We start from the raw sequence: 26,001 nt of genomic DNA on the forward strand, positions 1-26,001 counted from the left end.
CTTGAACGAGACTGGCACTTTCTTGTTTGTCTCAACTTCCCAGACCAGGATGCTTCCGTTGTATCCTCCACTCACAATCCAACACCCGTCGGAAGATGCGGCAACCGTCAAGACTTCATCATCGTGACCCAACAAGGGCTCTCCCACCTGCTTCCCCGTGTCCAAATCCCACACCCGAAGACTTTTGTCCCAAGAGCAAGTGATGAGGAGATGTGTACCAGGGATGAAGGCCACGTCGTTCACATCGTCTTCATGGCCCTTGAGCGTCATTTCGACACGAGGTAGTTCCTTTCGAGTCGATGATGCTCCATGAGTGGTAGCCGCCATTGGATCTTGTTCAGCGACTCGGTCAGCAAGAGCATGGAGGAGGGAGCAGTCACTTACATCCGCTATGGTGAGTGGTCGACAAGCTATCTTCTACAGGATACTATTGCTGAATCCAAATGTCGGCCTTGCTGTAGACACGTGGTGTCCTGTTTACAGGTTCCACGTTCAGCACTTCTTTCTGCCGTTTTCTGCTAGTAGGCGCTCACTGTGCTTCAAGTTGTTGTGGTTGATACAACCTCTCGGCCACATCAGTCGACAAGAGATATTTTGTCGCATAGATCTTGTACTAATAGGTGACCAAGTAAATCGGTTTTGGTTGGCTGCGGTACTATCACCTTAGGGAGAACCAGCGTTTCGTTCCTGCTGGCGTCATTTGATCTTTCATAGGCCGGAAACTACCTTCTCAGTATGCTGAGTTATATTGCTTCTCATCACTACTGCAAGTTGATTCCGCCTACAGATTTTCATGCACAAGTTCGACTACCATGCGCACGCGGAACTCCAAATGTTGATTGGCCCATATACATGCGAGATTCTGCACATACTTTATTGATATGGTACGGCATAAAATTAAGCGATGATGGGCAAGAAGCGGCAGGAGAAGTGAAAACTAGCATCGCGGGGAGACGGGTTTGTACGGAAAGTGTTCACCAAAAAGTTCCTGGCCTTCTTCCTATTTGGGTTGTGCGCGCAGTGCCATGTAGTAAGTCACACTCGACCTCCCGAGCAAAATTATATTGAAAGCTTCTGTAGCATTGGCACTATACTCGCAATCACCATCCCTCGAGTACCTGGTCTGTCATTCAACAGCTCCATGCCTCTGGTTGCTGCCACTGGGAACTAAAATGCCTCGATTCCCAGCAAATTTCTCCCTTCCGGCACACGCAGTTTATCCAAGTTGATACCGCTGCCAATATTATTCCCCTTACATTCAACTACATGTCCGCAGAAGTTCGGGATCCAACCACGAATCTACAAGTCGGTACGACTTACTTTGGAAAAGACACCCTCCCCGCCAAGTTATTCGAAGATCCAGGTCCCGCTCAACTTCTTGTATATTGCATCGAACGACTCGGATCCAATATGGAATGTCTGCATTGTGGTATGCGTGATGCTTTCCGTGTACGCAGTGTTTGACTTGCTTATGCTGGGGACATGAAATCAATATATGCAATGCACCATGTTTCTTGTACTATGTGACAGTCTGTAAATGTCTTGTTAATCCACTAGGTTGACCATCACAGCGACCACGGGGACGAAGTAATGTGTAGGCCCATCATTTCACAAAGCCGTTGAGAATGTCATGGATCTGAATTTCAATGCATGCTATGTATGATGACAGACGTCTATCAGGAGCAAAGTATCTTCAAATGCATGCAATAGTAGTCTCTATTACAGCGAAGAGGTTCTGAAGGGGTGACCGCTTAGCGGGTGCGGGAAGCAGCAGTACTCGTTTGCTAAGTGTGTGAAAGACACGAGAAACACCTTGCTAGACGTGTAAAGCAGCTAATGTCTGGAACATATTCAACGTCCATCGGAGAAGGGGGTCTGTTGGTTGCAGCAGAAGCACTGGTACTTCCAGTCTGCAAGGTTGCTGAGGTAGTTCCATTGGTCACATTGGATGTGCCCACTGGGGGTGCGCTGCTGCTTGAAGCGCCAGCATTCGCTACACCAGTGTTGGAAGTGTGGGCTGGTTGGGGAGGGGGACGTGGTCGCTGCACCACATGTCGTTTCCCGCTGATGGCATTGGCAGTACGCTGCGGGGATGTCATGAAAACAGGATCATAGATTGCCACAGCTCCGAAAACTTACGTATTTGCCTCGAGTTGCGAAGACATCCACAGTGGGGATCCTGCTGGGGAGGGGAGTATCACCCTGAGGAGCGGAGGAGCGAGAAAAGAGACGATTCATCATATTTTTCATTCGTGAGCCTTCGGCCTGGCGCGTGGTTGCAGTAGTGCGGTTGTTGCATCCAGGTGGGGAATGCGTATCAAACTGCAGAAGGATGGTGAGATGTGTATTGAGACTACCGTACCATATGAACTTACATCATTGAAGAACCTAGATGGGATTCTAGTGTGTTGTGGGCGAGGCTTTTGGCCTGGGATGGTCTTCTGCAAGACTGAAGTTAGGGATAATACATAAAGAGGAGCAGGAGCGTACTGTAAGATTTTTTTGTTCGGACTGTATGACAAGCACTGCGTGTTATCAAAAATTTTCGACGGTAGATACTTGGCTGGAATGTGACCCTAGGGTCGACCGGTCAAGTTTTAGCCATTTCTGGACCTATGGTATAAACCGGCTTCGAGACGGTTGATTTATCTAGTGATGGACGGGTCCGGTTTGGTCCAGTTCTCTGGCAAATTCTGGGAACCGAGAACCGAACCATAGGTTCAGTTCTCTCCACAAACAGAACCGTGGACCGGACCATCGGTTCAGTCCAATAACGGTCCAGTTCCAGTTCTTCAAGGGTCCGAACCCTGAACCGGACCATCCAAATCTAAGCCCAAAAAAAAATCATTTTGGCCGCGACATAGAGTAGTGCAAGATAGTAGCCTAGTATACAACAAAACTACTCGCTATCTTCATCTGCATCATCATGGAGGGCAGCAATCAGTGCATCCAAGTGCTGCTCGGCATCCAGGCGTCCCTGTCATATTGATGCAACAAAGCATTGAGACTGTAAGGTTATAGTGATGCATTCATCCTACAGTGCTAGCGCTGCTAATGTATGGTGCATTATGATGCATTACAGATGCATCACCTAGGATCACTGTGATGCATCTGTAATGCATCTGTAATGCATCTTCATGCATCGATGCATCGTTAATGCATCATTGTGAATATGCATTCCTGATGGATTATGACATCACCTTAGCCTTACTAATCAAGGCGCTGCAGGTAACCCGCTCCTTGATGCATCCCCGCCATTAATATTGATGCATCCCCGCCATTGATATTGATGCATCCCCAATACCTCATTGTACTATATATACCACCCTATTAGCACCCCACTCTGTGATGCATTCCCGCCACCATTGATGCATCCATGGCCACTATTGATGCCCTACCAAATGCGCCCTTGCCGCTCCTTGATGCATCCCCACCATTGATATTGATGCATCCCCGATACCTCATTGAACTATATATACCACCCTATCAGCACCCCACTCTGTGATGCATTCCCGCCACCATTGATGCATCCACGGCCACCATTGATGCCCTACCAATGAATGCGCCCTTGTACTATATATATCACATCCCACCACTTCCAATGGGTACTGCTGCGCACATCCCGCCATTTCCATCCCACCGCTTCCATCCCGCCGCTTCCATCCCGCCGCTTCCAATGGCCCGCTCCTTGATGCACCCCTGGCACCATCGATGCGATATTACCACCAGTATCATTAGCAATCCTGCCGCTACCAATGAATGTATCGCCCATTTATTACTATACGGTAGATAGCCTGTATTAGTGTGATAATTGAACATATGGCATCATAATACAGAAACTCGTTTGTTTTCAAACTTGCGCCGTCTGTGACATATATACTTACTACTACCTGCATTCACTAAGTGCCTACGTGTCATAGTTCGAACGTTCAACAGAGATCACGTGATCTCTCCACTCAAAATTCGCTAAGTCGTTTGGTCTATGTCAAGATGATCTCATTAAGTCACAGCGGTCAATACAAATTATCAAAGGATGCTATCAAGATGTTATTGTACAACGAATCAATACGCAGTGCCTAGCCAATCACGCCTTGGTCCGCTTTTTCCTAAAATACGTCAGCGTGTGAGGCAAAGTACGCAAAAACTAAATCAAACATACTTGGGAGCACTGGAAGCCTCACTTTGCGCAGGCCGCTTCAACAAGCGAGGTGCTTCGGCCTCCAATAAATTCTCCTTCCCAGCGTAGAACGAAACACCATTAGTCCCAATAGCATCTGCAAGGTCGTTGCGTCTAGATTTGATTGGCACGCGCTTTCTGCGCACTTCAGTGTCCAAAGCGACATTCATCAAGCTGTCTGATGATGAAGCGCTGGAGGCACCACCAGTTACATTGACAATAGGGTTGGGTGAAGGACCGGGTGAGGGCTCCCTTGTGGTAGCGGCAGACTCATCAGCCAACGGCTTAGCAGCAGGTGGCTGCCTTTTTTTGGTCGTGCACTGGGCAGAAGGGGCAGAGGGCTGAGCGACCGTTTCAATGGAGGGTATAGCCTGACCAGGCGATGGCTTAGCGACAGACGACTTCTTGGAAGAGGATTTAGCCGGCTGCTTGTTCTTGGTGGCACACACAATGGGAGACGGCTGTGTTGCTGTTTCAGCTGAGGGTTTGGTCGACTTAGTATTAGGACGCTTCTGGCTGTCTCCCTTTTTGGTAGCCTTCTGGGCAACCCTTCTGCCAGTCGTCGTGTGAGCCTTGCCGATGGAAGGGAGAGAAGTATCGTCCATACTCAGGATCGGGTTGGGAGAAGGTAGAACAGGAGGGAGAGAAGTATCGTCCGTACTCAGGATCGGGTTGGGAGAAGGTAGAACAGGTCGCGAGTCCTCATTGGGCTCACTGGCAGGAGGAGGCAGAGCAGGAAGTGAGTCGAGTGAGTCCTGCAGGCTGCTTCGTTCAGCAGAACTGAAATTCCAGCCTGGATTGTTGTTATTCACGCTCCAGGCCTGGTTGTTCCAATTTGCAGCCTGGAATCCCTGATCGAACGAAAACTCGGGGGTGACGGCGCCTGGCATGAACGAATTAGAAGGAGGGATGCCGAAATCGAAGTGGTTAGTCGTCTGTAGTGGGAATGCGGTTCCTTGAGAGTGAAGCGACGCATCAGACCCAGTGTTTCCGGCGAGTAAAGCATGGCTGGTGCCCTGCGCGTCATATGTTGGTCCTTGCGTGCCATACATTTGATCCTGTCCACCATACATGGCATGGGCGCCGTACATGGGCTGAGGCTGCGTGTCATACATTGACATGCCATAGAACGGCGTGCCATACTAAAATATCGAGAGTCAGGTGCGAGCATTGATGCTGAGACCAAAGAAGCACTTACGGACGGTAAACTGGCAGTCGTCTCCATCGACGCGTGCATCACAGATGATCCCCCAAGACTTGATGCATCAGATGCATCGCCTAAGGATGCACCAGGGATGGGAAGAGTGACTGCTGATGCATCAGACCGATGCATCAGCCGCTCGTCTAAAGGTATATAAAGACTGGGCAACTCACCAGACTCCATGTACTGATTCGCCTCGCCCTCATCCACATTTAGCTGAGATTCTTCCTCGACGTCTGTAGACTGCGCATTGGGCTCGTCTTCTTCGCCTTCCTCGTCTTTGTCCCCATCCTCTTCACACTCCTCCCCATCCTCTTCACGCTCCTCAGACTCTTCCTCAGCAATGCCTCCAATCTCACTGCTTTCGGCCTTGTTGTCGGGCTTCCGCTTGTTGCCAGCTGCACGCACTTTCAGTGAGTGTTGCCACTATTAATGCGAGATATGAAGACTTACGAAATATTTGTTCTGTGTACTGCTGGAAGGCTGCCAAGAAGTCGCTATCAGCCGTCTGGTATAGCTCGGCAAAGGAATCGCCTTGAGGTGTTTCTGAAGGATGACACCTTCTCTGCGTGAGTGGCAGTACAAGCTGACAAATCCTCGCAACTTACGATAATGTCGTCATGTCCCAGTCATTTCTAGGATCAGGACCAGCAAACATAAACGAGACCATGAAGCGAGTCTTCTGCTTGACAAGCTTCGCGAAGCGTCGACAAATGACAGGTAAGTCATCTATACCTCTGTAAAATTTGAATGGCATTAGTATTGAATACACTGATAGAACTGAATCACATGTACTGCATGATTGCCTCCGCATCTAACTCTTCGTTGTCGTCGTTGTCGGCGTCATCGTCAAGAACGTTCTTCTCACGCTTGGCGCGCTTCTTGTGAGTGAGTTGTTCCTCATACTTTTCACGAATCTCTGCCTTGATCTCTTCAGTCTCATCTTCCAGTAACTCCTTCGAGAATTTTCGACCAAGGGCCACGCGCTTGCCGGACGTTGCCACGTTTCCGGCATCTTGCTCAGCCATCACCAAGGGCTTGATACGCTCGTCATAATACAACTCTGAATAAATTTCAGCCTCTGACTTCGCGCGTCTCTTCGGCTGCAGAGTATCGTCAAAGACTGTTAGTTTCTTCTTTAGGCTGCGGTTCTTCTTAGATTTATTGACACGCCAGCGAAACCAGGTGTGTAGTTGCTGTTGTGGATAGGTACTGATTGTGAGAACGCAGCATAGGTAACACGCCAAAGAGCTTACCGCCTCATGCGCCTCCTCTGCGAGCTCAACGACCTTTTGCTGCTCGCAGGTAAGCTCAACATCCTTGGGGATGTCAGGATAGACCACCGCACGTTCTGGGAACTGCGCGAACCAGGCTATACGACACGGAGCCCAGAAACGTGAGTAATCCTTTTCCTTCGCGTGGACCATATACGTCGCTAACCGATCTTGAAGCCAGACGTACTGTTCATCGGTGGTCCACTTTGCTGCCGGCATCTGTAAGTACCATGTCAGTCCGCAGAGCAGCATGATGAAATGTCGGCATGTCGTACTGTTAATTATTGAATTAGGTCACGTATCACGTAGCGTGCTGAATGTAATGTATGAAAATAAAAGAAAAAAGCCTTATGTACCTCAGAACAACACTCGCGATTTCACGTGTGCTGGTCAAACTTTTTCATTTGTTGCCTTGAGCGCACTCGAGGCTCGAGAATCAAACGCAGAGACTTCGTTTATAGAGTTAGGTATCAAACAAAGTTTAATTTGGCGGCTCTGGTACTTCTAAATATACTATGCTTCTTTGTTGCTATCTGCCTCGCTGTCCTCCAACTACGGTTGAACGTTCAAAGTACGCTTGAACGCTTCCTCGAACGGCTCCTCAAAACGCAAGACCATCTGGCCATCTGCAGACACAGACGTTATGGTAAGTGGTACCATAGAGTTGGTCTTCTTTTGTTCGAACCAAGCTTTAATGCGCTGCAGTCGAGTAGTCAGAGCTACAATGTATCTTAATAATTTATATAAAAATACTTACGAGTTTGCGCTGTTCTTCCGCCTGAAAAAGGGAGTGTTGTTGCTCAGTGGTGAGGACCTCGGACTCTGGAATGATTGGCCAACAAGCAAAAAAAATGTCGAACAACGATGGCCAGAATTCCAAGAGGTCGTCGTATTGGCAGGCTAACGAGTATAGGGCCATCTGGTCCTCTAACCACTTCAGTTGATCGCTTGACCATTCTGGTACCGGCGGCTTGGGTGTCGCTGACTGTGAAATTTATACTTAGCCTGGACCCGCTCGCGTACCTCAGTGTCATGTACCTCAGTGTGAAACGTTTGGCAGCCGTTCATTGAAACTCTCTCCTGCAAATATGTTTCGCAGACTGTAAACATTAGCCGTAGTCATTATATAGAAGAAAAATAGATCACATACCTCAGCAGATTTTAGTGGGTGTTTGCACGTACTGATCGTCTGAGATGAGACTGATATATGCTATTTTTGGACTCCGCGGCGGAGTGCTGGATTGCCCTCAAAACATCGCGCCCTACGAATAGAATGTCCTCCGAGTCGAAGCATCATGAATATGGGAGAGATTGAGCTTACTGGAAGTATCCGCACCATAATTCTAGACCTCCACCTAGAATTGAGCTGTATACCGGGAGAGATTGAGCTTACTGGAAGTATCCGCGCCATAATTCTAGACCTCCACCTAGGTCTTGCATGCTACTGGCACCGTCTCTTATATCGGCAAAAGTATACATATGTACATAGAGATATATACACTATGTACTAGCTGGTTTTGATAATGGCAAGCAAATATGCACTCCGGATGTTGAGGAAAACTTTGTGAATTTGTTTAATAGGAGTCTTGCTACTAGCAATGATTGATTGGCGTGCAGTAGTAGATCAAGGTGTTGCGACAAAAATATGTTCGCTAGACATTCCCTCAAGGTTAATTTGATAGTCAAATATTCACCAATGATGCCTACGGTATCCATACACACGCTGCACCATGTTCAACTTCACAATTCAATTGTCTGTAGGCTACAGTGACATCTTATGTTATAAATCTCGTGTAAATTCCTCAAAATATGTTCGCTAGACATGTTCTTACTTTAATATAGCAGTCACACATTCACCAAATGATGCCTACAGTACCCATACATACGCTCGCTATATTTTATTTTACAATTGGTCGTCTGTAGGTTACGGAGACATGTTATATTATAATTCTCGTGTAAATTACCTACCATACGAACTCCCGGCTCATTGCGATCTTCGATTTGTTAACCTCCCACACTTACTTCATAACCACACTATGACTCGCCCTCGATTGCACTGGACTCCTGAAGAGAAAACGGAGGCAGCAAGACGATCCCGCAAAAAATATTATGACCGGTGAGTTGTATACACAGCAACGCAGATTCTAATACTAACTATAATGTGTAGGAATCACGCTATCATCAGTTTGAAGGACAAAGCAAGGTATCGACTCCGAGCACAACAACAGTGAGCTTAATCTTCTTTCACAAATGTCTGATTCACTTTCATGTCATTGCAGCGTCAATGTGGACTCTCAGAACATTCCTAAACGACATGTTAAATTATGCGCGGGCAGGAGGTGAGTCTATCCCAGAGCGTTTTGTTACCTCGAACTAACTACTTATTTTACAAGTGGGACTCTAGCAAATGTAGATGCTGCACTCAACCGCCTCATGAACGGCTCCTCGACTGAGCTTTTCGACAACTTAGTCCACGATTTCAAAGCGAGCACAGACATCGAGTCTTGCATCCAGGCTATCACGACTTTGCTGGTAAAAGTAGAGGAACTCCGACAACAGGTTCAGGAATGCCATTGCGCAACTTTGCAACGCCTTGGTGTGGGGAAGGAGCTGCGTCAGGTCGAGCTTACTGCTGGAAGGGTAGATGATGTCAACAAAGCGCTGGAGGATGTTCTCATGCACGCTATGGATGATATACATTCTCTCTTTTACCATCATGCGCGAGGTGAGCTGCTCTATCAGAAGACCCCCAATTTTGCTGTGTTGTAGAGTCTATATACATCTGTCTCGTTGTAGATTACGCATTCCTCCTTCAAGACATGCTAGCGCTTCACTTTCCCACTTGACTTAGACGTATTCCGCGCCTCGCGCATTATCTACATTTATTCACAGAGTAATTGCCACGAGGAGTCAACAGATCCTCATTATATTGTACGGATCCTCACTACAAAAATTGTATTCGAACTATGTGAATCAAGAGTCGCCTATCTTCCCTTCAAGGAAGCCATACTGCTTCTCCTAGGTCTATGGCATCCATGATACGCGAAATCCCATCATCCAAGGACCGCGCACGACTATACGAAGATGTTTTCACCCCAATCACATGGGGGGAAGTGCGCGGCCTGTGATTCAATATCAGATACTGGAATTAGAGTGAGGAAAAAACCGCACCATGTATCAAAAACGCCAACACGGCGACCTCGGTTGACAAGGTAGAATGGTCCATTTGCGTCAGCAGATGGAATATCAAAGGTGAAGCCATTGTATTGCTGCTGACGCCTTTCCTCCCCGTTGAAGGTTGTTGTGGTTGTTGGGAGGATGGATGAAGACGGAACCGGGAGGGACACAGGAGGCTGAAGAGTCTGCACAACAAGGGGGGTGGGAGATTTAGTCTGCGCAGTGGGAACTGGAGTCTGCGAAGTGGAAGCTGGAGTTACAATGGGAGAGGTCGCAAGATGAATCTGGGTAGTGGGGTGAGGAGCAGGGGGCTGAGGAGTCTCCAAAGTGGAAGGTGACTGTAACTCGGTACTGTCGACAACAACTCGAATGAGATTGTGAGCGTCGTCCGGGGAGAGTGTCAACGAGGATAAAAGCTGTATTACAGCATCTGCCAATAATGAGTGAGAATCAATGATCAACGACGAAACAACGTACCAAGGATAATTTGACCTTCACGGTCCAGACGGTTGTGGTTCGCCATGAAAATCAGTAAGGACAAAGAAGAGACGAATGAACTCACGAGTCTCCAACTTAGATGACCTTTTATGCACGAGCCAGTTGGATGCATCGTTGACCGTTAGCAAGAAGGAATATGATCAGGTACAGTGCTGTATGACGGTTTAGGATTATTACATAAGCGACTTTCACAACTGTATGCATACATGGTAGAGGAATTTCCTGCCGCATTGTTTACCAAAACTGACAGCCGTTCACGGCGCTTCACGCGCACGAATGGCAAAGGTACTGCCACTGTCATCCAAGAATCTAGGTAAGTGGAAGATCAATGTCAGATCGCTTACTAATGATTTCACAGCTGATGAGTTTGTCGCTGGGTGGTACTTGGTGCGTTTCGCGAGCATGAGTGTCTCTGCTAGTGCTGCTTTGCCCTCTGCGGGGGCAACATCATCCCAGGTGATCCATTGCACTGAAGAACTATCACGAACTCTACATGCCTTGCGGCCGAACAAGAAGCGGAAGAAGAATCCCAAGCTGAATTCCTACTTGCGCACTTCCAAGCCGTCAGGGATTCAGCATCGTCAGCATACTCAGTATCAAGTTCGCGGGGATGGATCTATTAGCTACACGCGGTCATATCTCGAGCCTCCTAAGAACGCCCAGGCAACAACCCAGCCTAAGTCGACAACATCAGCCCTTATCCCTGATCAATTCGATAACACTGTTGAATCATGGGATGTCGATACCGTGCCGTTCGACGATGAAGATGTAAGAATAGGTCGCGCACCAGGAGTAAGTTTTAGATTCGGATCATGTGTTCTCATTGCTCAAAGTGTGTAGGATCATCTGTTACTTGTGTGGTTAAAGGATCGCCCTCTGTTTCTTGAAGAGATATTGCGTCTCGAAGGCAAGGGCAACCTCAGGAACGCGCCGTGTTCTGGGTGCGGTGATCTTTCCCCCAACTATCGTTGTGAAGACTGTTTTGGCGTCAATCTCCAATGTTCATCCTGTATCAAAACTGCACACCAACTCCATCCACTCCATAGATTGCAGGTCAGTTGTCCGTTTTGATAATATGAGATGTTCTGACCGAGCTCTGCAGAAATGGAATGGAATGTTCTTTGAACGTGTCACCCTGAAAGCCCTCGGGCTCCGAATCCAATTGGGCCATGCACCTGGTCAGGTGTGCCCCAAACCCCGTCGCGCCTTCAACGATGATTTCGTTGTCATGGATTCTCATGCTATTCATGAGGTATCACTCGACTTCTGCGGTTGTTCAAATGCAGTCGCACACGTACAACAACTTCTTCGAATCTCTTGGTTTCCTTCCACGACGGCCAACCCTAAAACGGCAGCAACATTCCGTCTCCTGGAGGAATTCCATATATTGTCTTTTGAGTCTAAGGTATCGGCTTATGAATTTTACAATGCTCTTACGCGGAGAACCAACAACACCGGTCTGGCCCCTGTTAAGGTTAGTAAGTGTGTTGATCAGCACGCTCGCAACAAAGCTAATGTGATCACTCAGTCTCGATATGAGTGTTTCATGCGAATGTTACGTGAATGGCGACATTTAACCATGCTTAAGCGGTCCGGCAGAGGGCACGACCCCAAAGGCTTGGATGCTACAGTAGAAGGAGAATGTGCCGTGTTGTGTCCAGCTTGTCCGCACCCCGGTAAAAATTTACCGGACAATTGGGAGAATGCTCCTCAGGCGAAACGGTGAGTCGGAGGCTCTATCATATAGGTGGACACTTAACAGTTTTGTCAGTTGGATGTATGCATTGTTTGTCGCCATCGACGCCAACTTCCGTCTCAAGCGGAAAGTTGTTTCCAACAATTTCACGGACCCCAGTTTAAGTCGCGGCTGGACTTATTTTGTAGAGGAGGCAGGGTACAAGGAATTCCTCGCAGAGAAGATCGACATTGTTCAAGAGGTAAGTCTCTGGTCCACTGTACTGCGCTGGTTACCTGCTAATCGTGTTTAGAAATCTACTTGTTCCAGTCATACTGCAGTCAACATGGCAGACACAAAGACCAACCGGGGCCTGGCTGCTACTGGTCTGGGCACCATCGACTGCGCCCGTCACAATATGAAACGGCCAAACGCAGTTGGAGACCTTCAAAAAGGTGAAAAGTAAGTATTATCGAACTTCGGGATATGCATTGACTGACGGCCAATAGGTATATAAATATGGACTACTTATTCTTTCGACCCTTCGCCATTCGTCCCTGAAGACTCTCAACATCTCCTACGATATTGCCTGCCAGTGGCATAAGAAGCTATGGCAGCGTATGAGCGCGTTCCCTACTTCAATGCAGTTCGATCACACTTCCAAGGCCATCTCTTTCTTCGTGCCGAAGTTTCACTTACCTGCGCATGTCGAGAAATGCCAGACTACCTTTTCGTTCAACTTCAAACGAGGCGTTGGTCGCACGGATGGCGAAGCGCCGGAACGTGGGTGGGCCAACATCAACCCCGTTGCGTCCAGCACCAAGGAGATGGGACCTGGTGCACGGCGGGATACCTTAGATGATTTTTTCGGCGACTGGAATTGGAAAAAGTTGTCGGTCTTGGTTCGTATGTCTCTTGTGTTGGGGGGGTTGGGCTTATTTGTTTTCTTAGGTAATACTATGCAGCGCAAGCTTAAAGAAGCTGTGCCTCAATGCGCGGATCATCAAGCAGCCCTTAACGACCTTGAAGAAGGCCTTAAAGAGGAGTACGGGGAGGTTTTAGAGCAATGGAGATCGCAGGTGGAGGCCTGGGAGAATGATCAAAGTCAACTTAATCCCTTCGAGCGAAACTCAGATGGTATGTGACCCATTCACCATTACGAAGTACTGACGCATTGGTTTTCATTTCAGTAATAACACTAGCGTCCGTTCGGCTAGCGCTGGCCAAAGAAGAGGAACAAGCATGCAGAGCGGTGCCCGTATCTCACTTCACGAGGATTGCTCCCCTAGTATATTGATCAGTTCGGCGCTGGAACTTGAGGAGCAACAGTACGTCTTTTCGTACATTTTCGCTTGCGTGGTGACTCATACTTTCTCCCAGACGGCGCTTGAGAGCTGACAAGGATGGTCGTGGTTTACACGTCACGGACAATCAAGAAGGTAAATTAGTCGAGCGTAGTAATGCATTACAGCGTCGCCTCGATTCCTGGGTCAAGATTCAAGAGCTCTATATGCCCAACGTCGCGGCCATGCGGATCTCGGACAATGCAACCGCCGCAAACCCTTCCTCCATCTCTTCCACCGCTGAAAGCTTCAAGTTATGGTTACCTTCGCAGATCGGGAGGTCTCTACCTTGCGATCAATCCCTGCAGAGGACAGAATGGCGACTTCGATACGCTCAAGGCCACGACGCGCTTCGCTCTTTGCGCTCCTGCCTGCGCGCTCAAACAGCCATTCTCAAGCACAAAGACCGACACCTTCGAGGCCAAGGGGCGAATACCAGAGCTCGCAACACTCTCAAGGCGATTGACATCAGGATCGAATCCGCTACTAGGAGATATGAATGTGCGCATAAGGCACTGGTGGTTCTAGGTAATTTGTTGAACGAGTCCGGCTGGCAATCTTCGCTACGTCCCTTAAGCCGCCAAGACATACGCTCGATGTCCGACATTCTTTGGGGAGAATCCGAAGGCAGACGAAAGCTCTCGTGGATCTGGAATATGCGGGGCGCTGGTTGGAAGCGAAAAAGATGATAATGGAGCTTTGGAAGGTAAGCATTATCCGAGAATGAGTTCTCTTTCTAATGATGCTACCTACAGACATGAGGATTGAATGGTGCAAAGCGAGAGCTCGTGCAATGCGATGGGAGGAGGAAGTAGCACTCCTTCGGGAGGAAATGCGTCGCATAGGAGCATTCCTGAGGTGGGAAGCGAGGCGTTGGGACGAAGGCGCAACGAGGTTGTACAGACTGACGCGGAGCATGAGGAGGGTGCGTAGACGTATGCACATCGTTCAGGCGCACTTGCCAGTGCAACTGGCAGCCTCGTTTGAGGCGAATTGGGCACAGACGCTATCTCATCTGAACGTGCAGGATGGGTCCGAAGAATGTATTTATAGCCAGTAGCTAGTAGTACATCTACCAATATATATCGTGCATCAAACAAGCAGCGGGAGGCGGGGGATGCATCAAACACAGCGGGAGCAAACAGCGGGAACGTCGGGGGATGCATCAAAGGGATGCATCAAATAAACAGCGGGAACGGCGGGGGAGCATCAGCGACGAGGAGTCATGCATCAGAAAATATCGGGGGATGCATCAAAACAACAGTGGGAGCGTGCATCAGCTGGGAGGAGTCATGCATCAAAACAACCGGGAGCGTGCATCAGCTGGGGAGTCATGCATCAGAGAACAACACCGAGGGATGCATCAGAACAACGGCGGGAGCGTGCATCAGCTTCAGATAATGCATCAGCGTTTAGACAATTGATGCATTAGGGATGAGTGGGAGGAGTAATGCATCAGGTATACAATATTGCTACTATGCGGGGGCACTACAGCTGTAGGATGAATGCATCACAGATGCTCTACAATTAGAGCAAGTAATGCATAATATACACGAACCTGTGCGTGAATGAGGAGTGGTTTCCGTGGCCCGATAAAATTGTAAGGTCTTCTAGTATCAACCTGCCAACTGTTGTTGATCCAATGGTTTTGTATTAGACGTGCACGCTTGATATTCTCATGCACCTTCCGCGCTCTCTGTTTTTTCAGAACGACAGATTGACATTTTGCTCTGGCTACTTCGGGTCAACAATGTAGACGATGTACCTTCGGTGAAGTCTGTCAAACTCATCAAAGACACTATTCAACTGTTATGTGGTATCCGCTCAATCCCTTATGATGGTGCTCTTGGACATAAGTACTATGTTAACTCGCTGCCTGACATTATTCGGCAGGTGTGTTATGTTTTGTAATTAATATTTTACACTTAGTCGTGTTTGAAGGAAATGATGAATCCTCGAGTTCGCCCACTGTTACACTTCTACCCTGAAGATACTGGCATGGAACTGAATGAAGCTCGACAAGCTAAACGTTGGCTTGAGGAACTCGACCCGGAGCTGCTTACGCCTGTCGCCAGACTGCACAACCAAGATTTCTTTGTTTTCGAGCCTGCACTGTTATTGAGCGGCCGAGCTTGCATTCCATTTCGCTGGTTCACACGTGGTGGGAAGATGTACACTAAAGCTTGGTCATTGCGGCCCGTCACCCATGAACTGGACTGTGGTTGGGTTGTAGAAGATTTTCGTTCATTCGAAGTATCAGAAGATGACCTTCTTGTATCATTCAAAAACTGGGATTCGAGCGAAGCAACATCTGGTCTACCTCGCGCACTCAATCTATGGTAGAATCATTTATCACTTTGACAATTACACTTACAAACATCTGTTTAGGTGTTGAACGTGAACCAAACGGCGAATTGCAGCCATGGACATTAACCAATCCTTCCGAAGGCAACAAATGGCGTGTTCGGGCATCGGGCGCTCGTGTCTATGCGATGCCTCTCTGGTTATACTGTGACGACACATCTGGAAACTGGTCGAAGAAGTGGAACAAACACAACTCTTTTCTTTTTACCGCTGCAGGATTGCCGCGTGCAGAAGTCCACCACGAGTACAACGTCCATTTTCTTTGTACATCAAATCTTGCCCCTCCGCTTGAAATGTTGGATGGTATTGTAGACCAACTCGAGTGAGTGAGATTTGTCACAAGCAGGCGAGTAGAAATAATGATGCTGGTACAATTTAGAGAATCATGGAAGCAAGGCATCTGGGCCTGGGACTGTGTCCACGAGGAGTACATTCTTGTCATTCCGTCTGTCTTAGCTTTGCTTGGGGACAACCCCATGCAAAGTGAGATGGCCTGTCATATTGGGTCGATGGGAAAATACTTTTGCCGTATGTGTAAAGTGAAGGGGCACGATGCAAGTGCAGAGAGCAATCCTGCACGAGCAGCTGCTGCACAGCCTGATGATACCGACCACAGTGTTGGTGAGGTTAGTGGAAGTGAGCCCGAAGCCCATACTGATGCTCCTCTGAAATCTACACGGAAACGAGCAAAGGAGACCATGGAGGAGATGGTAACACGGGTTAAGCGGTTTGTAAAGGTAACAAATCTGCGCAGTCTTGAATATAATTTTGTTTACGAAGCATGGTACCAGATAGGAGAACCACGTCACAAGAATGAAACCATTTCTGAACTCAAGTCAATGTTCAGTCATGCATCGACAGTTGGGAATCAGACCCAGATCAAGCAGTGGAAGACTTCCACGGGCATCAAGGACACCTTTCTGGACTCATTCTTGAATCGCCTAGCTGAATCACACTGCAAAATTCGGGGTGGTAAGGCGAAACAGGAAGCGCTCGATAGAGTCAAAGAGACGCTGCCCGAAAACGTCACAAGTCCCGTTTGGCGAATAAAAGGTATCTCAACTATTTTCACAGCGTGGGATTGACTTCGACAATATCCCAGGTATCGATCCTCACGCTGACACACCCGTGGAAATCCTCCACACGGTCCTTCTTGGATTCGTCAAATACCTTTGGCGTGATGTGGTCTCTGTAAGGATCGGAAAAGACAAGTTGAAGCGCGAGCTTTTAGAAACTCGCCTATCATCTGTCGACGTCTCGGGTCTTGGACTCAGCCATCTTGCCGGTCACACCCTCGTTCAATATGCAGGGTCTCTTGTTGGTCGTGATTTTCGTGCCATTGCGCAGGTTGCACCCTTTGTGCTTCACGACTTGGTACCCACGGAATGCTATGATACTTGGGTTGCATTATCGAACCTGATACCACTCATCTGGCAGCCTGAAATCGAAAACTCCACGGAACACTTGGTATGTAGCACAGTACTTTTCAGTTTGATTTGCTGATATTGATATTATTCGATCATTATCGTCTCAGCGCAATCTCACGACATCAATCAATAACTTCCTTGCGTGCACTGCCAGGTGGACTCCTCGATGGTTCAATAAACCTAAATTCCATATTCTATTGCATGTTGTTGACCACATTCAACGATTCGGGCCAGCCGCTTTATTTGCAACAGAGGCATTTGAGTCCTTCAATGCTGTCATCCGCGCAAAAAGCATCCATTCGAACCACCGTGCTCCTTCTCGAGATATCGCGCATTCTTTTGCCCATGGGAGTCGGATTCGTCATATTCTCTCGGGCGCACGAATACTGATACACGATAATACTAACAATATCCACTCTGATTCTCCCGATCTTACTCTGCAGGTCTCTAATCCCTTGTCAGACAAGCCGCCAGATGCTATAAATGTTCAAGTTGTCGGAAAGGGTCCATTGTCACTCGTTCAACGGCCGAATATCATCACGGACTGCCTCGGACTTGATACACAGGCTGACACCACGAAATACGGTAAAGTTTGATTTTACACGAGTTCCGGCTTTGAGAAATATAATACTAAGTACCTTTAGGTCAATGCCTTCGTAGCAACCTACCACTCCAACCATACTCCACTACCGAGACAGGGAAATTATTCCCAAACGCACTCCGGTCCCTTCCAAATGACATTCTCAGAGGACATAATTTTCGTACCTGCAAGTCCATGGTACTTTTCAACGGGGAAATTTGCAAGATAGGAGACTGGGTCATTGCAGCTAAGGGCACAGCAGAGGAGTCTCTGATTGTGGCATGCATTCGCGAAATCATCCAGCGCCAAGGCTTGGACGCAGATAAACTTCTGCGTCCAGATGCGATTCTTCTGGAACGCGGAAGTGTTGGTGAACCAGCGGTGTCCTACTCTATGCCCGCAGTCAGGGCACACGGCGGTTTCTTGCTCTATCCTGTTGAGGTTCGTGGTTTATCTGTACATGTTGTCAATCACTAAATTTCTGTTTCCGTGAAAGCAAATTTTATGCGCAGCAAATCTGCAGCATCAGTGCCGAGCGCACAACTGCACAAGCTCGCCTTCTGATATTGAGTTTGTTTATGAAGAACGAGCGAAGACGTCGAAAGCTAAGGCCGTGATACGTCATATCGGGGATCCTGATGACCTCGTTCTCAACACCGCACGGATGCGAGACGCAAAACACATGCAGGGCCTTCGGGTACCTGTTCAGCCACCCGATATGAACCTTGCAATCCTCGAGGGTGCTGCCAGGGAGATTCGGACACGTAACAATACCACAAGTGGAGCTTCCGTGACATCTACGGCGGCAGCACATGGACCACGTGGACGGGGTCGAGGCCTACAAGTTAATAGATCGCTGCAGCAACACCGGTGTGGGTACAACAATTCAGATTGAGGGAATCTGAGGTGTTGGGTCTTGTCTGCCTAGCTGCTATGTCAGAGTGTTGACAGTGTAAGACCCAGGGTTTCTGGACCAGGCTCAGAGCTCAGAGAGGGAGAGAGAGTAAGGAAAACTGCATTCAAAGTCACTCCAGGTGAGGGTAAAGGTAAAGACCAACATGATTATGTAAGCTATCCAAGTGCCAACACAAGCAAGGTAAATAGGGGTAAAGTAAGCCTAACCAGGAACTTGTTCCTACACCGGTCTGTATTACAAGTCCAGTAACGCAATATTATCCCATTCTACATATCATCTGCTACTACTATATTTAATATTATCCCATTCTACATATCATCTGCTACTAGTATATTTAATATTGATATCTCATTCTACATATCATCTGCTACTAGCTATAGTATCCCACCTCGATAATAATATTATCATCTGCTGTGCCGCCTCGAGACGTTTTGATCTTAGTTGATTACCAATACTTGCTGCTATGCGGTGTTGCCGTTTGGCTGCAGCCCACCAGATTAATACCATCCAACAGTGACTCAAAACTGGAACTCTTATGCCTCAAGGCCATCATTATAACAGCGCCCACCACCATCAAACATGGTCCTTATTACAACCACGAAACCGAAATTATACCTTGAGGTCATCCTTCCTGTGCCGGCTACCACCAAACATGATCCTTATTACAAGTAATAGGAAACTGAAGATATGCCTTGAGGCCGTCATTGATCCTGCACAGAACCCACTAATGTAAGTCAGGTTTTCGTATAAATATGTTAACAAGCATTACATCTCATTAGTAGAGCAGTTTCCAGCGACTCGCAAAGTCCAAGTCATTCATTCTTTTCACCGTCCCAGTCTGCAAATATGTCCTTCGACTTCTCTATCCCACCTGCTGGTTCCCAGCCACGGGCATTATCATCATTCCAATTATCTGGTTCACCCGACCGTTCCGAGCCAGGAACTCCTTTGAATTCAAGTTTGCTGATGAGCCCTACTGGCTACCAACGCACTTCTGAATCCCCGCCTTCAAGTTCACGTCAACCACAAATTGACCCAAATCTCTTTGCAGACGAATTGTCTGCCCTCTTTGTGGACACACTTGCCAACCAATTTGGCCTTGGCGACGCAGAACAGGACTTACGGAAAAACCTACATGGTTTTGCTAAGGTACGTCAATGGTTTGATTTTTCATCCACGCACTGAGATTTTTTGCGCAGCTCGGTCATGGATTGAGCAAATCTGACCTTGCAACTAGAACTTATCTCCTCGGCAGTATATTCTGCATTCTCAAGGAGCAACGCATGATTGCTGCCTCTCACCAGTCAACGCAAACACTTCTCGCAGACTTACAAATCCGGCTGGAAGCCACATTTTCGCTTAGTCCGGAGCAACGAGTAAGTCTTTTGTGTGCGCCATCATCTATCAGCTGTCTGAAGCATATAGACAAACATACGCATTGTGGGATGTGATCTCATTTTTGATCCTAATAGAATAACTTTCATGACACTGCACTTTGATGTGGCGGTAAGTCCGGAGTCATTAGATAGTGCTATATGCTTATTTTCTAATCCCACAGGATCATCTACGTGAAGATCGCGAGGCCTTTAAACTCACAAATATCTATGGAAACCCAGCTAGGGAACGTTTCCTGACCATCTATATCAAATGTCAGTGTTCTAGTATCCGTAATTCGTTTCGCGAGTTGGTGCGCACCAGTGATTGATGTTTGTTTTCGTTCTCGAACTGATTACCTTATTGCAGCTACGTGACAGTGTCATCGGCGATAACACAAGCACACTATCAGACTTTATTTATGATAGTTCGAATCGTTTCCGTCGGGCAGGTGGAAATTCAGACCTTGGACATGCAACCCGTGCCCGTTTGGCCATTTTAGTACAGTCTTTCTCTATTTTATGACTGCCAAATTTTCTCACTGATTCAAATTTCAGCGCCGTTTTGCATACGAAAACCCTCATTTGCTTGACCGGGCAGAGGAAGAAGATGAAAGTCCCACAACACCGAGTGCAGAGGACAATGGTGAAGACTCACCCATCGGAGAACCAGCCAAGAAGAAGCGCAAGCGTGGTCAAGGCGGGCGCATTGTCAAAGGCGAGGACTTCTGGTCCAAAGTCGAAATGTGGTTTGAGGCACGACAGAAGCAGTGGGGAGACTCGTGGGGGACAACAGGCTGGTCTTCGTATGTTTGTCCCACTGTCTGGCTGCGCATCGAGCTGACCTAGCCTCTGATAGATACATCAACCAAACCATCGAGCTCGATACCCACCGCTACCAGAGGCCAGTCGTCCAAAATCTGTTCATGATTGATGTCATTGTTCCAGAGGCTTACAGGGCACACGGATCTTCTGCTGCTTCCCTGAAGCAGAAGGCCCTAGGAAGTATGGAGGACATTTTGAGGCTCGTTTGAGGGAGCCAACACCTGTACATAGGCCCAGCACGTTCATTAGAATTCTGACTCGAAATTTCAACACCCTATAGCTAGTTTCTTTAATATAAATCCCCCATAATTCCAAAGCTAGCTTAGTCGACGAGGAACAATATTCACCTGAGGCTCTTAAGACAACTCAACTAGTACTGTGCAAATCTCAGATTGAAGATCAACGCTGAATGGTGACCAGTACTGCGCAAATCTCGGATTGAAGATCAACGCTAATTGACGACCGATACTGCGCCAATCTCGGATTGAAGATCAATGCTAATTGGTGATCAGTACTACACCAACCTCGGATTGAAGATCAACGCTAATTGGTGGCTAGTACTGCGCAAACCTCGGATTGAAGATCAACGCTAACTGGTGACCAGTACTGCGCCAATCTCAGTTTGAAGATCAATACCGTTTAGTAATTAGCATTAATCCTCCTGAGCAAAGGTTTGGTGAGATGGATGGGACAGGCTCCTCCAGGGCTTACATCAGTTCTATAACCGTTTAATTTCCTAGTACATAGCGAGTTGACCCTCATGTTCTGGAACTACTGGTAATCAGGTTCAATCACCCTCGTCCCCCGGATAAAAATAACATTGCAACCAGCGGTTAAAGTTGAAAATGTCCTCAGGTCCAAACTACATTGCCCGTGGGACAAACACCGTGGTAAACGAGCTTGAGTGTCACAGCAAACGTCGCACTTCAGATTCAATAATACGGAGGCGCACTGGTCCTTTTTAAAATCTGTTTCAGTCTGACATTGTACTGTTTACAACTATTGTAGGCTAACCCCGGGTGCATCCAACCGTCTTGCTGTGTATGATCGTTGACAAGTTCGTGCAGGTGGCATGAGGAGGGGTATTGTTTGAGGATTACAAAGACCCGATCAGAGTGGTGAGGAGATGAGAATGATGTCTCGCAGACTCTTGCGACGGAATTGGCAAGTCCATAGGCATTGGTAGATCGTAACACGGTGCTATCATATTGCGACTATCCCGCAAACCACTATGCCACTTCGAAACACCAAATAACTTAGATAAGTACCACAACGAAACGTACAAAGTCCATGATGTTCTCTTGCTCACTGTAGAAGATACGGCACGTGGTTCCCTTGCTACACACTACTGCTGGTTGATATATGCACGCGCTCCTGGAAAGCAATTGAAGTCATCCCAGTTGCGGCATCGGAGTCGGTCACGAGTTTAGCGTGATATTCTCTGACACTGAGGATGAGACGTGGTCCCAGCACAAATAATTGTGCGAGTATAAAAATCTGAAGAACACCCAGATAAATCTGAGTTCCCAGGGAATATGGGTGCTATTGGAAATAATGAATCATGTTCGCACGCAGAGGTCAGTGAGAGATCGGCATACCGTGAAGATAGTCGGAGACAAAGAAATGAATTGGAAAGAAAGAACAGCAGTAAAGCTAGCATATGCGAAAATTCAGCAAAAAAAGAGAACCACACCCACATTATGAACTCACCTAGCAAAATAAAAAAAGTGAGATTTCATCAATACTGTGAAACAGTCCCCGATAATCCCTCCTGCCGAATGTCGTCGCAGTTCACGGAAGTGTTTCACAGCAATCCGTGTTGCGAGACACAGTGCGAGGACCTCCCATACAGTGGCGAGGACCGAATACATCATACCCAGACGTGTAATATCTCCCCCGAACTCAACAGTGCACTGGTATGTGCCGGAGAGAATGGCCTCCTCTGAGTATTGGTCAATGAGCCTGATGTACGTAGGTCATTCGTTCATAACTAAAGCTTACCCACTGAAATTTGCGTCAATATCATTGTAACGATTGCTCCACCAGAGATGTAGATAGCCAGGAAGATGACGACCAGAAATATCAGCACCTTTCTGGATCGCTGATACATGGCATGCAACCGCGTGATCATGATGACTTGCGTGATGGTTCAGTCAAGTCCAGTCAAGTCGATGGTATCAACTGTGTAGCTCACCACCAAGTATTGCAGGTACGACCACATTCATCCAATTCAGTGCGACGTACATAATATAGCCTGAAAATGCAGTCTGAGTTAGCGATCGGCCTCGGAGGACCATACACTCCAAAGAAACTCACAGCTGTGGCAGTCATCGTATTGAACTAAGAAGCTGGTCAAGAATGTCACTCACCCCTATGTGGGAGTGCAGTTAATGAGACACGAATGACATACATCGGTGCAGAATACTCACTGCATCTGTCGTCGGATGTGTCGGAAGATTTACTATATGTAGCCGGTTAGAAGAAATAAATACGGTGTATATGGGGAAACATACCGATAATGTTGATGCTGATTGTGAAAGATGGCTGATTAGCACAACGTCGATTGTTAAATCTTCCACACATACATAGCATATACTATTCCAACATAGCGCAGCTAGAATATCATCAAATCAGTAAAACTCGCCGATCACGCTTATAACAAAAACTCCTCACACTGAGGTACAGGACGGTCATCAACGACCAGCGTTGTTTCTGCCACGAATTAATTATATCATTCTTCTAATGTGAGACTCTGCTCACCCAAACCAATTCAACCTATGAAAGCGTTCTTAGCGAGACGGCTGCTCCGTTGGCATCAACCTACTTACCTCTTGTGCGAATGTCAACACTGGAAATTCTATAAGAATATCAATGGTTCTCGAAGACTATCCTGCTCACCCGAATCGTACATTGCTCCAGCACAGGCGGCAACTACGAAACTAAGGTTAGATCGTGACATCGCCATCATCATCCAGCTGACTCTCCACGAACCTACAAAATAGCTGCCAGTACGATTCGCATTGATGACCGGCCACCAAATGGGATCATTAGAGACTAGGGTCATCCTGTTCGAGGGTGGGCGTAAGCGAGCGGTGAACTTTGGTGGATGTATTGTGGGGGGGCAGTCGTGCTAAATATTCCGCTATCCAGCGCTTTTATGGCTGAATGAGCGTCATAGGGTATCTGCTCCCGCCTGGATTGATCAAAGTAAGTGATGTCGCATGATGTCAAGTAGAAAGGGTAAATCAATCCAGGGGCCCTCGATTAAATCAAAGTAGATAAGTTGGATGTGCATCGGTTAAGTAGTTAAGTTCCAAATCAGTGAAATTGATCCGTCCAACGCAGGCCTGGGTGTGATGTGACCATCGAAAAGCTTACCGTCAAGTCGATGATTATTGACGAGTGTCGGTGCTCTCTCCGGCTCGCTGGTCCGGCTAAAGGAACACAACAGCTGATTGGTCGCCTCATGCGCACTTCCTCGCACTTTCATCGGTCATTGGGCTATCGTATTACAAGAGTGCAAAAAGTATGGTCACTATGGTGAGGGCGGTGCGACTTTGATAAAAACAGATCGGAAAAACGCACTGAACTAAATCCATCATGAGGTCGATACCTTGGTGTTTTGGATACTGCTACCAGCTAGTATGATTGGTGGCGGAGACTTGTATCGCAATTACAGTATGTAGTAGTATTACTGTCGTGCCGTATACTTTTACGGTCACCGTGACATACCGCAGTCAATCAATCAGTTTTGTTCATCATTTTAAACTTGTGTTTCTTGTAGGATAGGGATGTGGTGTGGATAGGATGTACACAATATATGTGTATATAACAATTAGAAGCGTCGATATCTCGTATGAGCCAGCTGCGGTGACACACCAGAACTACACTGACTCACCGAACTAAACCAACACTCTGGAACTCCTCATGATCCTTCCATGCATAACTCGCAAAATACAGCCGCCACGCTATACGTTCTTGAGGGGCGAATCCATAAATACTACTTCAATGGTATGCGTGGGAAGTGGGTTGGCGAAGTTCGGCGGGTACCAGGGTGACTAGTTGGCGTTAAGGTGTTAATGGCAACTGGGTGGGATTAGCCAATAGCGCAGTTATATAGCGATGAGCAGCGTGTTTGATGATTGGGATAAGATCCGTTGTGAGTAGAGGCGAGGAGGAAACATGCCCGCGCGTGATCAAAGTGTTAAATAAAGCATAACGGCAACGATGGCAAATTCGAATACCGCGGCATCTGCACCACTATTCCTTCATCGTGGACCTTGCATTATCAGACCATGCATGTACAAGTGTCCTCCGCGCCATCTCCTGGTCCAAATAGTGCGGTCATGCTCGTGCCTGGGAGAATCCAGCAGCATGGGTAAGCACAGCAACGCTAGAGTGAGCTCACATCCTTCGACGAGCGCTCAGTGGAACGGCGTCGGGTGAGCTCGACTTGATAGAAAACGAACCCGCCGAAAGAGCAACGTCACGGAGAGCGTTCGAACTTCGCAAAAGTCAATTCTCAGCCACGTGACCTAATATTTTGCTGTAGAATCGTAGATCATCATCTCGATTCTTGTTCTGAACTTCTCCCTAGATCTGTCCCTGCTTAGTGCTAGCCTCTAGGCATGGCAGCCGCCTAGAACGAGCGACTGGGACGCCTCGATCGTTTAAAGAAGATTCCTCCTCGGATAATGATAAACGATATAGCAGAGAAAGAAGCTACACCACGCGGGAATGACAACATGGAGTATCATGAAGACTCTACCTTCGATCACCCCGAGGAGGCGAGGTTCTTTAGGGAGCGGGAGATGAAGGCCGATGATATTGATGTGACACTGCCGGTCTTGAAGGTGGGTTTAATCGCTTTACTTTGAGTTGGCGCCCCCCCCCCTGCGATTTGTTTTAGGTTTGCATGCAGTCATCATATCAGCTAGATGCCCCAATCCCTGCTAATCCTCGTATGACATAGGATTTCTCGACAAGAATGATCGAACTTTCGAGGTGCACTATTGACAAATTGCACAGGTAGATGGATGTTCCTCCCATGCTCATGCTTATGGTGCATTTTTTTTCGATCCCGTTGGAAAGCCGAAACACATTGATGTTACAAACGCCATTCTCTACCCAAGGAAGTCGTCAGTATTGCCCTCTAGGTGTTACAAGGCACT

General features: G+C 47.6%; 6 protein-coding genes across 6 annotated transcripts; 4 read left to right on the forward strand and 2 right to left on the reverse strand.

The window, feature by feature from the left end:
- Positions 1-1,784: 1,784 nt before the first annotated feature.
- DEU56DRAFT_917216 (uncharacterized protein) lies at positions 1,785-7,571 on the reverse strand (the record flags this gene model as incomplete). The annotated part of the gene is made up of 12 exons (XM_041357962.1): positions 1,785-2,084; positions 2,140-2,322; positions 2,376-2,388; positions 4,160-5,319; positions 5,376-5,488; positions 5,552-5,776; positions 5,832-5,938; positions 5,987-6,115; positions 6,174-6,574; positions 6,635-6,861; positions 7,228-7,351; positions 7,410-7,571. 12 exons carry the CDS (start codon positions 7,569-7,571, stop codon positions 1,785-1,787), a joined length of 3,144 nt encoding a protein of 1,047 aa, XP_041203848.1.
- Positions 7,572-8,688: 1,117 nt separating this feature from the next.
- DEU56DRAFT_917217 (uncharacterized protein) lies at positions 8,689-9,421 on the forward strand (the record flags this gene model as incomplete). Its single annotated transcript, XM_041357963.1, has 4 exons — positions 8,689-8,768; positions 8,820-8,879; positions 8,932-8,991; positions 9,046-9,421. The coding sequence occupies 4 exons, from the start codon at positions 8,689-8,691 to the stop codon at positions 9,419-9,421; spliced, it is 576 nt and encodes a 191-aa protein (XP_041203849.1).
- A 226-nt stretch (positions 9,422-9,647) lies between these two features.
- On the reverse strand, positions 9,648-10,352 carry DEU56DRAFT_759854 (uncharacterized protein; the record flags this gene model as incomplete). The annotated part of the gene is made up of 3 exons (XM_041350363.1): positions 9,648-9,774; positions 9,824-10,259; positions 10,307-10,352. The coding sequence occupies 3 exons, from the start codon at positions 10,350-10,352 to the stop codon at positions 9,648-9,650; spliced, it is 609 nt and encodes a 202-aa protein (XP_041203850.1).
- A 377-nt stretch (positions 10,353-10,729) lies between these two features.
- Positions 10,730-14,405, forward strand: DEU56DRAFT_873361 (uncharacterized protein; the record flags this gene model as incomplete). Its single annotated transcript, XM_041355854.1, has 14 exons — positions 10,730-11,119; positions 11,195-11,380; positions 11,430-11,801; positions 11,856-12,049; positions 12,099-12,264; positions 12,316-12,438; positions 12,512-12,908; positions 12,954-13,139; positions 13,193-13,260; positions 13,405-14,014; positions 14,074-14,203; positions 14,240-14,270; positions 14,298-14,309; positions 14,349-14,405. 14 exons carry the CDS (start codon positions 10,730-10,732, stop codon positions 14,403-14,405), a joined length of 2,922 nt encoding a protein of 973 aa, XP_041203851.1.
- Positions 14,406-14,884: 479 nt separating this feature from the next.
- DEU56DRAFT_923719 (uncharacterized protein) lies at positions 14,885-18,855 on the forward strand (the record flags this gene model as incomplete). Its single annotated transcript, XM_041358538.1, is given in 13 exon segments — positions 14,885-14,905; positions 15,062-15,238; positions 15,287-15,659; positions 15,734-16,031; positions 16,089-16,419; positions 16,501-16,762; positions 16,812-17,176; positions 17,244-17,721; positions 17,744-17,770; positions 17,835-17,914; positions 17,942-18,157; positions 18,288-18,506; positions 18,526-18,855. 13 exon segments carry the CDS (start codon positions 14,885-14,887, stop codon positions 18,619-18,621), a joined length of 2,943 nt encoding a protein of 980 aa, XP_041203852.1. The 3' UTR covers positions 18,622-18,855.
- A 623-nt stretch (positions 18,856-19,478) lies between these two features.
- On the forward strand, positions 19,479-21,182 carry DEU56DRAFT_983680 (uncharacterized protein; the record flags this gene model as incomplete). Its single annotated transcript, XM_041359962.1, has 7 exons — positions 19,479-19,781; positions 19,832-20,008; positions 20,058-20,138; positions 20,191-20,319; positions 20,376-20,507; positions 20,564-20,811; positions 20,865-21,182. The coding sequence occupies 7 exons, from the start codon at positions 19,479-19,481 to the stop codon at positions 21,037-21,039; spliced, it is 1,245 nt and encodes a 414-aa protein (XP_041203853.1). The 3' UTR covers positions 21,040-21,182.
- Positions 21,183-26,001: the final 4,819 nt, after the last annotated feature.

This window comes from Suillus clintonianus (genome assembly GCF_016758775.1).
Source record: "Suillus clintonianus strain FC179 chromosome Unknown DEU56scaffold_102, whole genome shotgun sequence".
NCBI classification, from domain to species: Eukaryota; Fungi; Basidiomycota; class Agaricomycetes; order Boletales; family Suillaceae; genus Suillus; species Suillus clintonianus.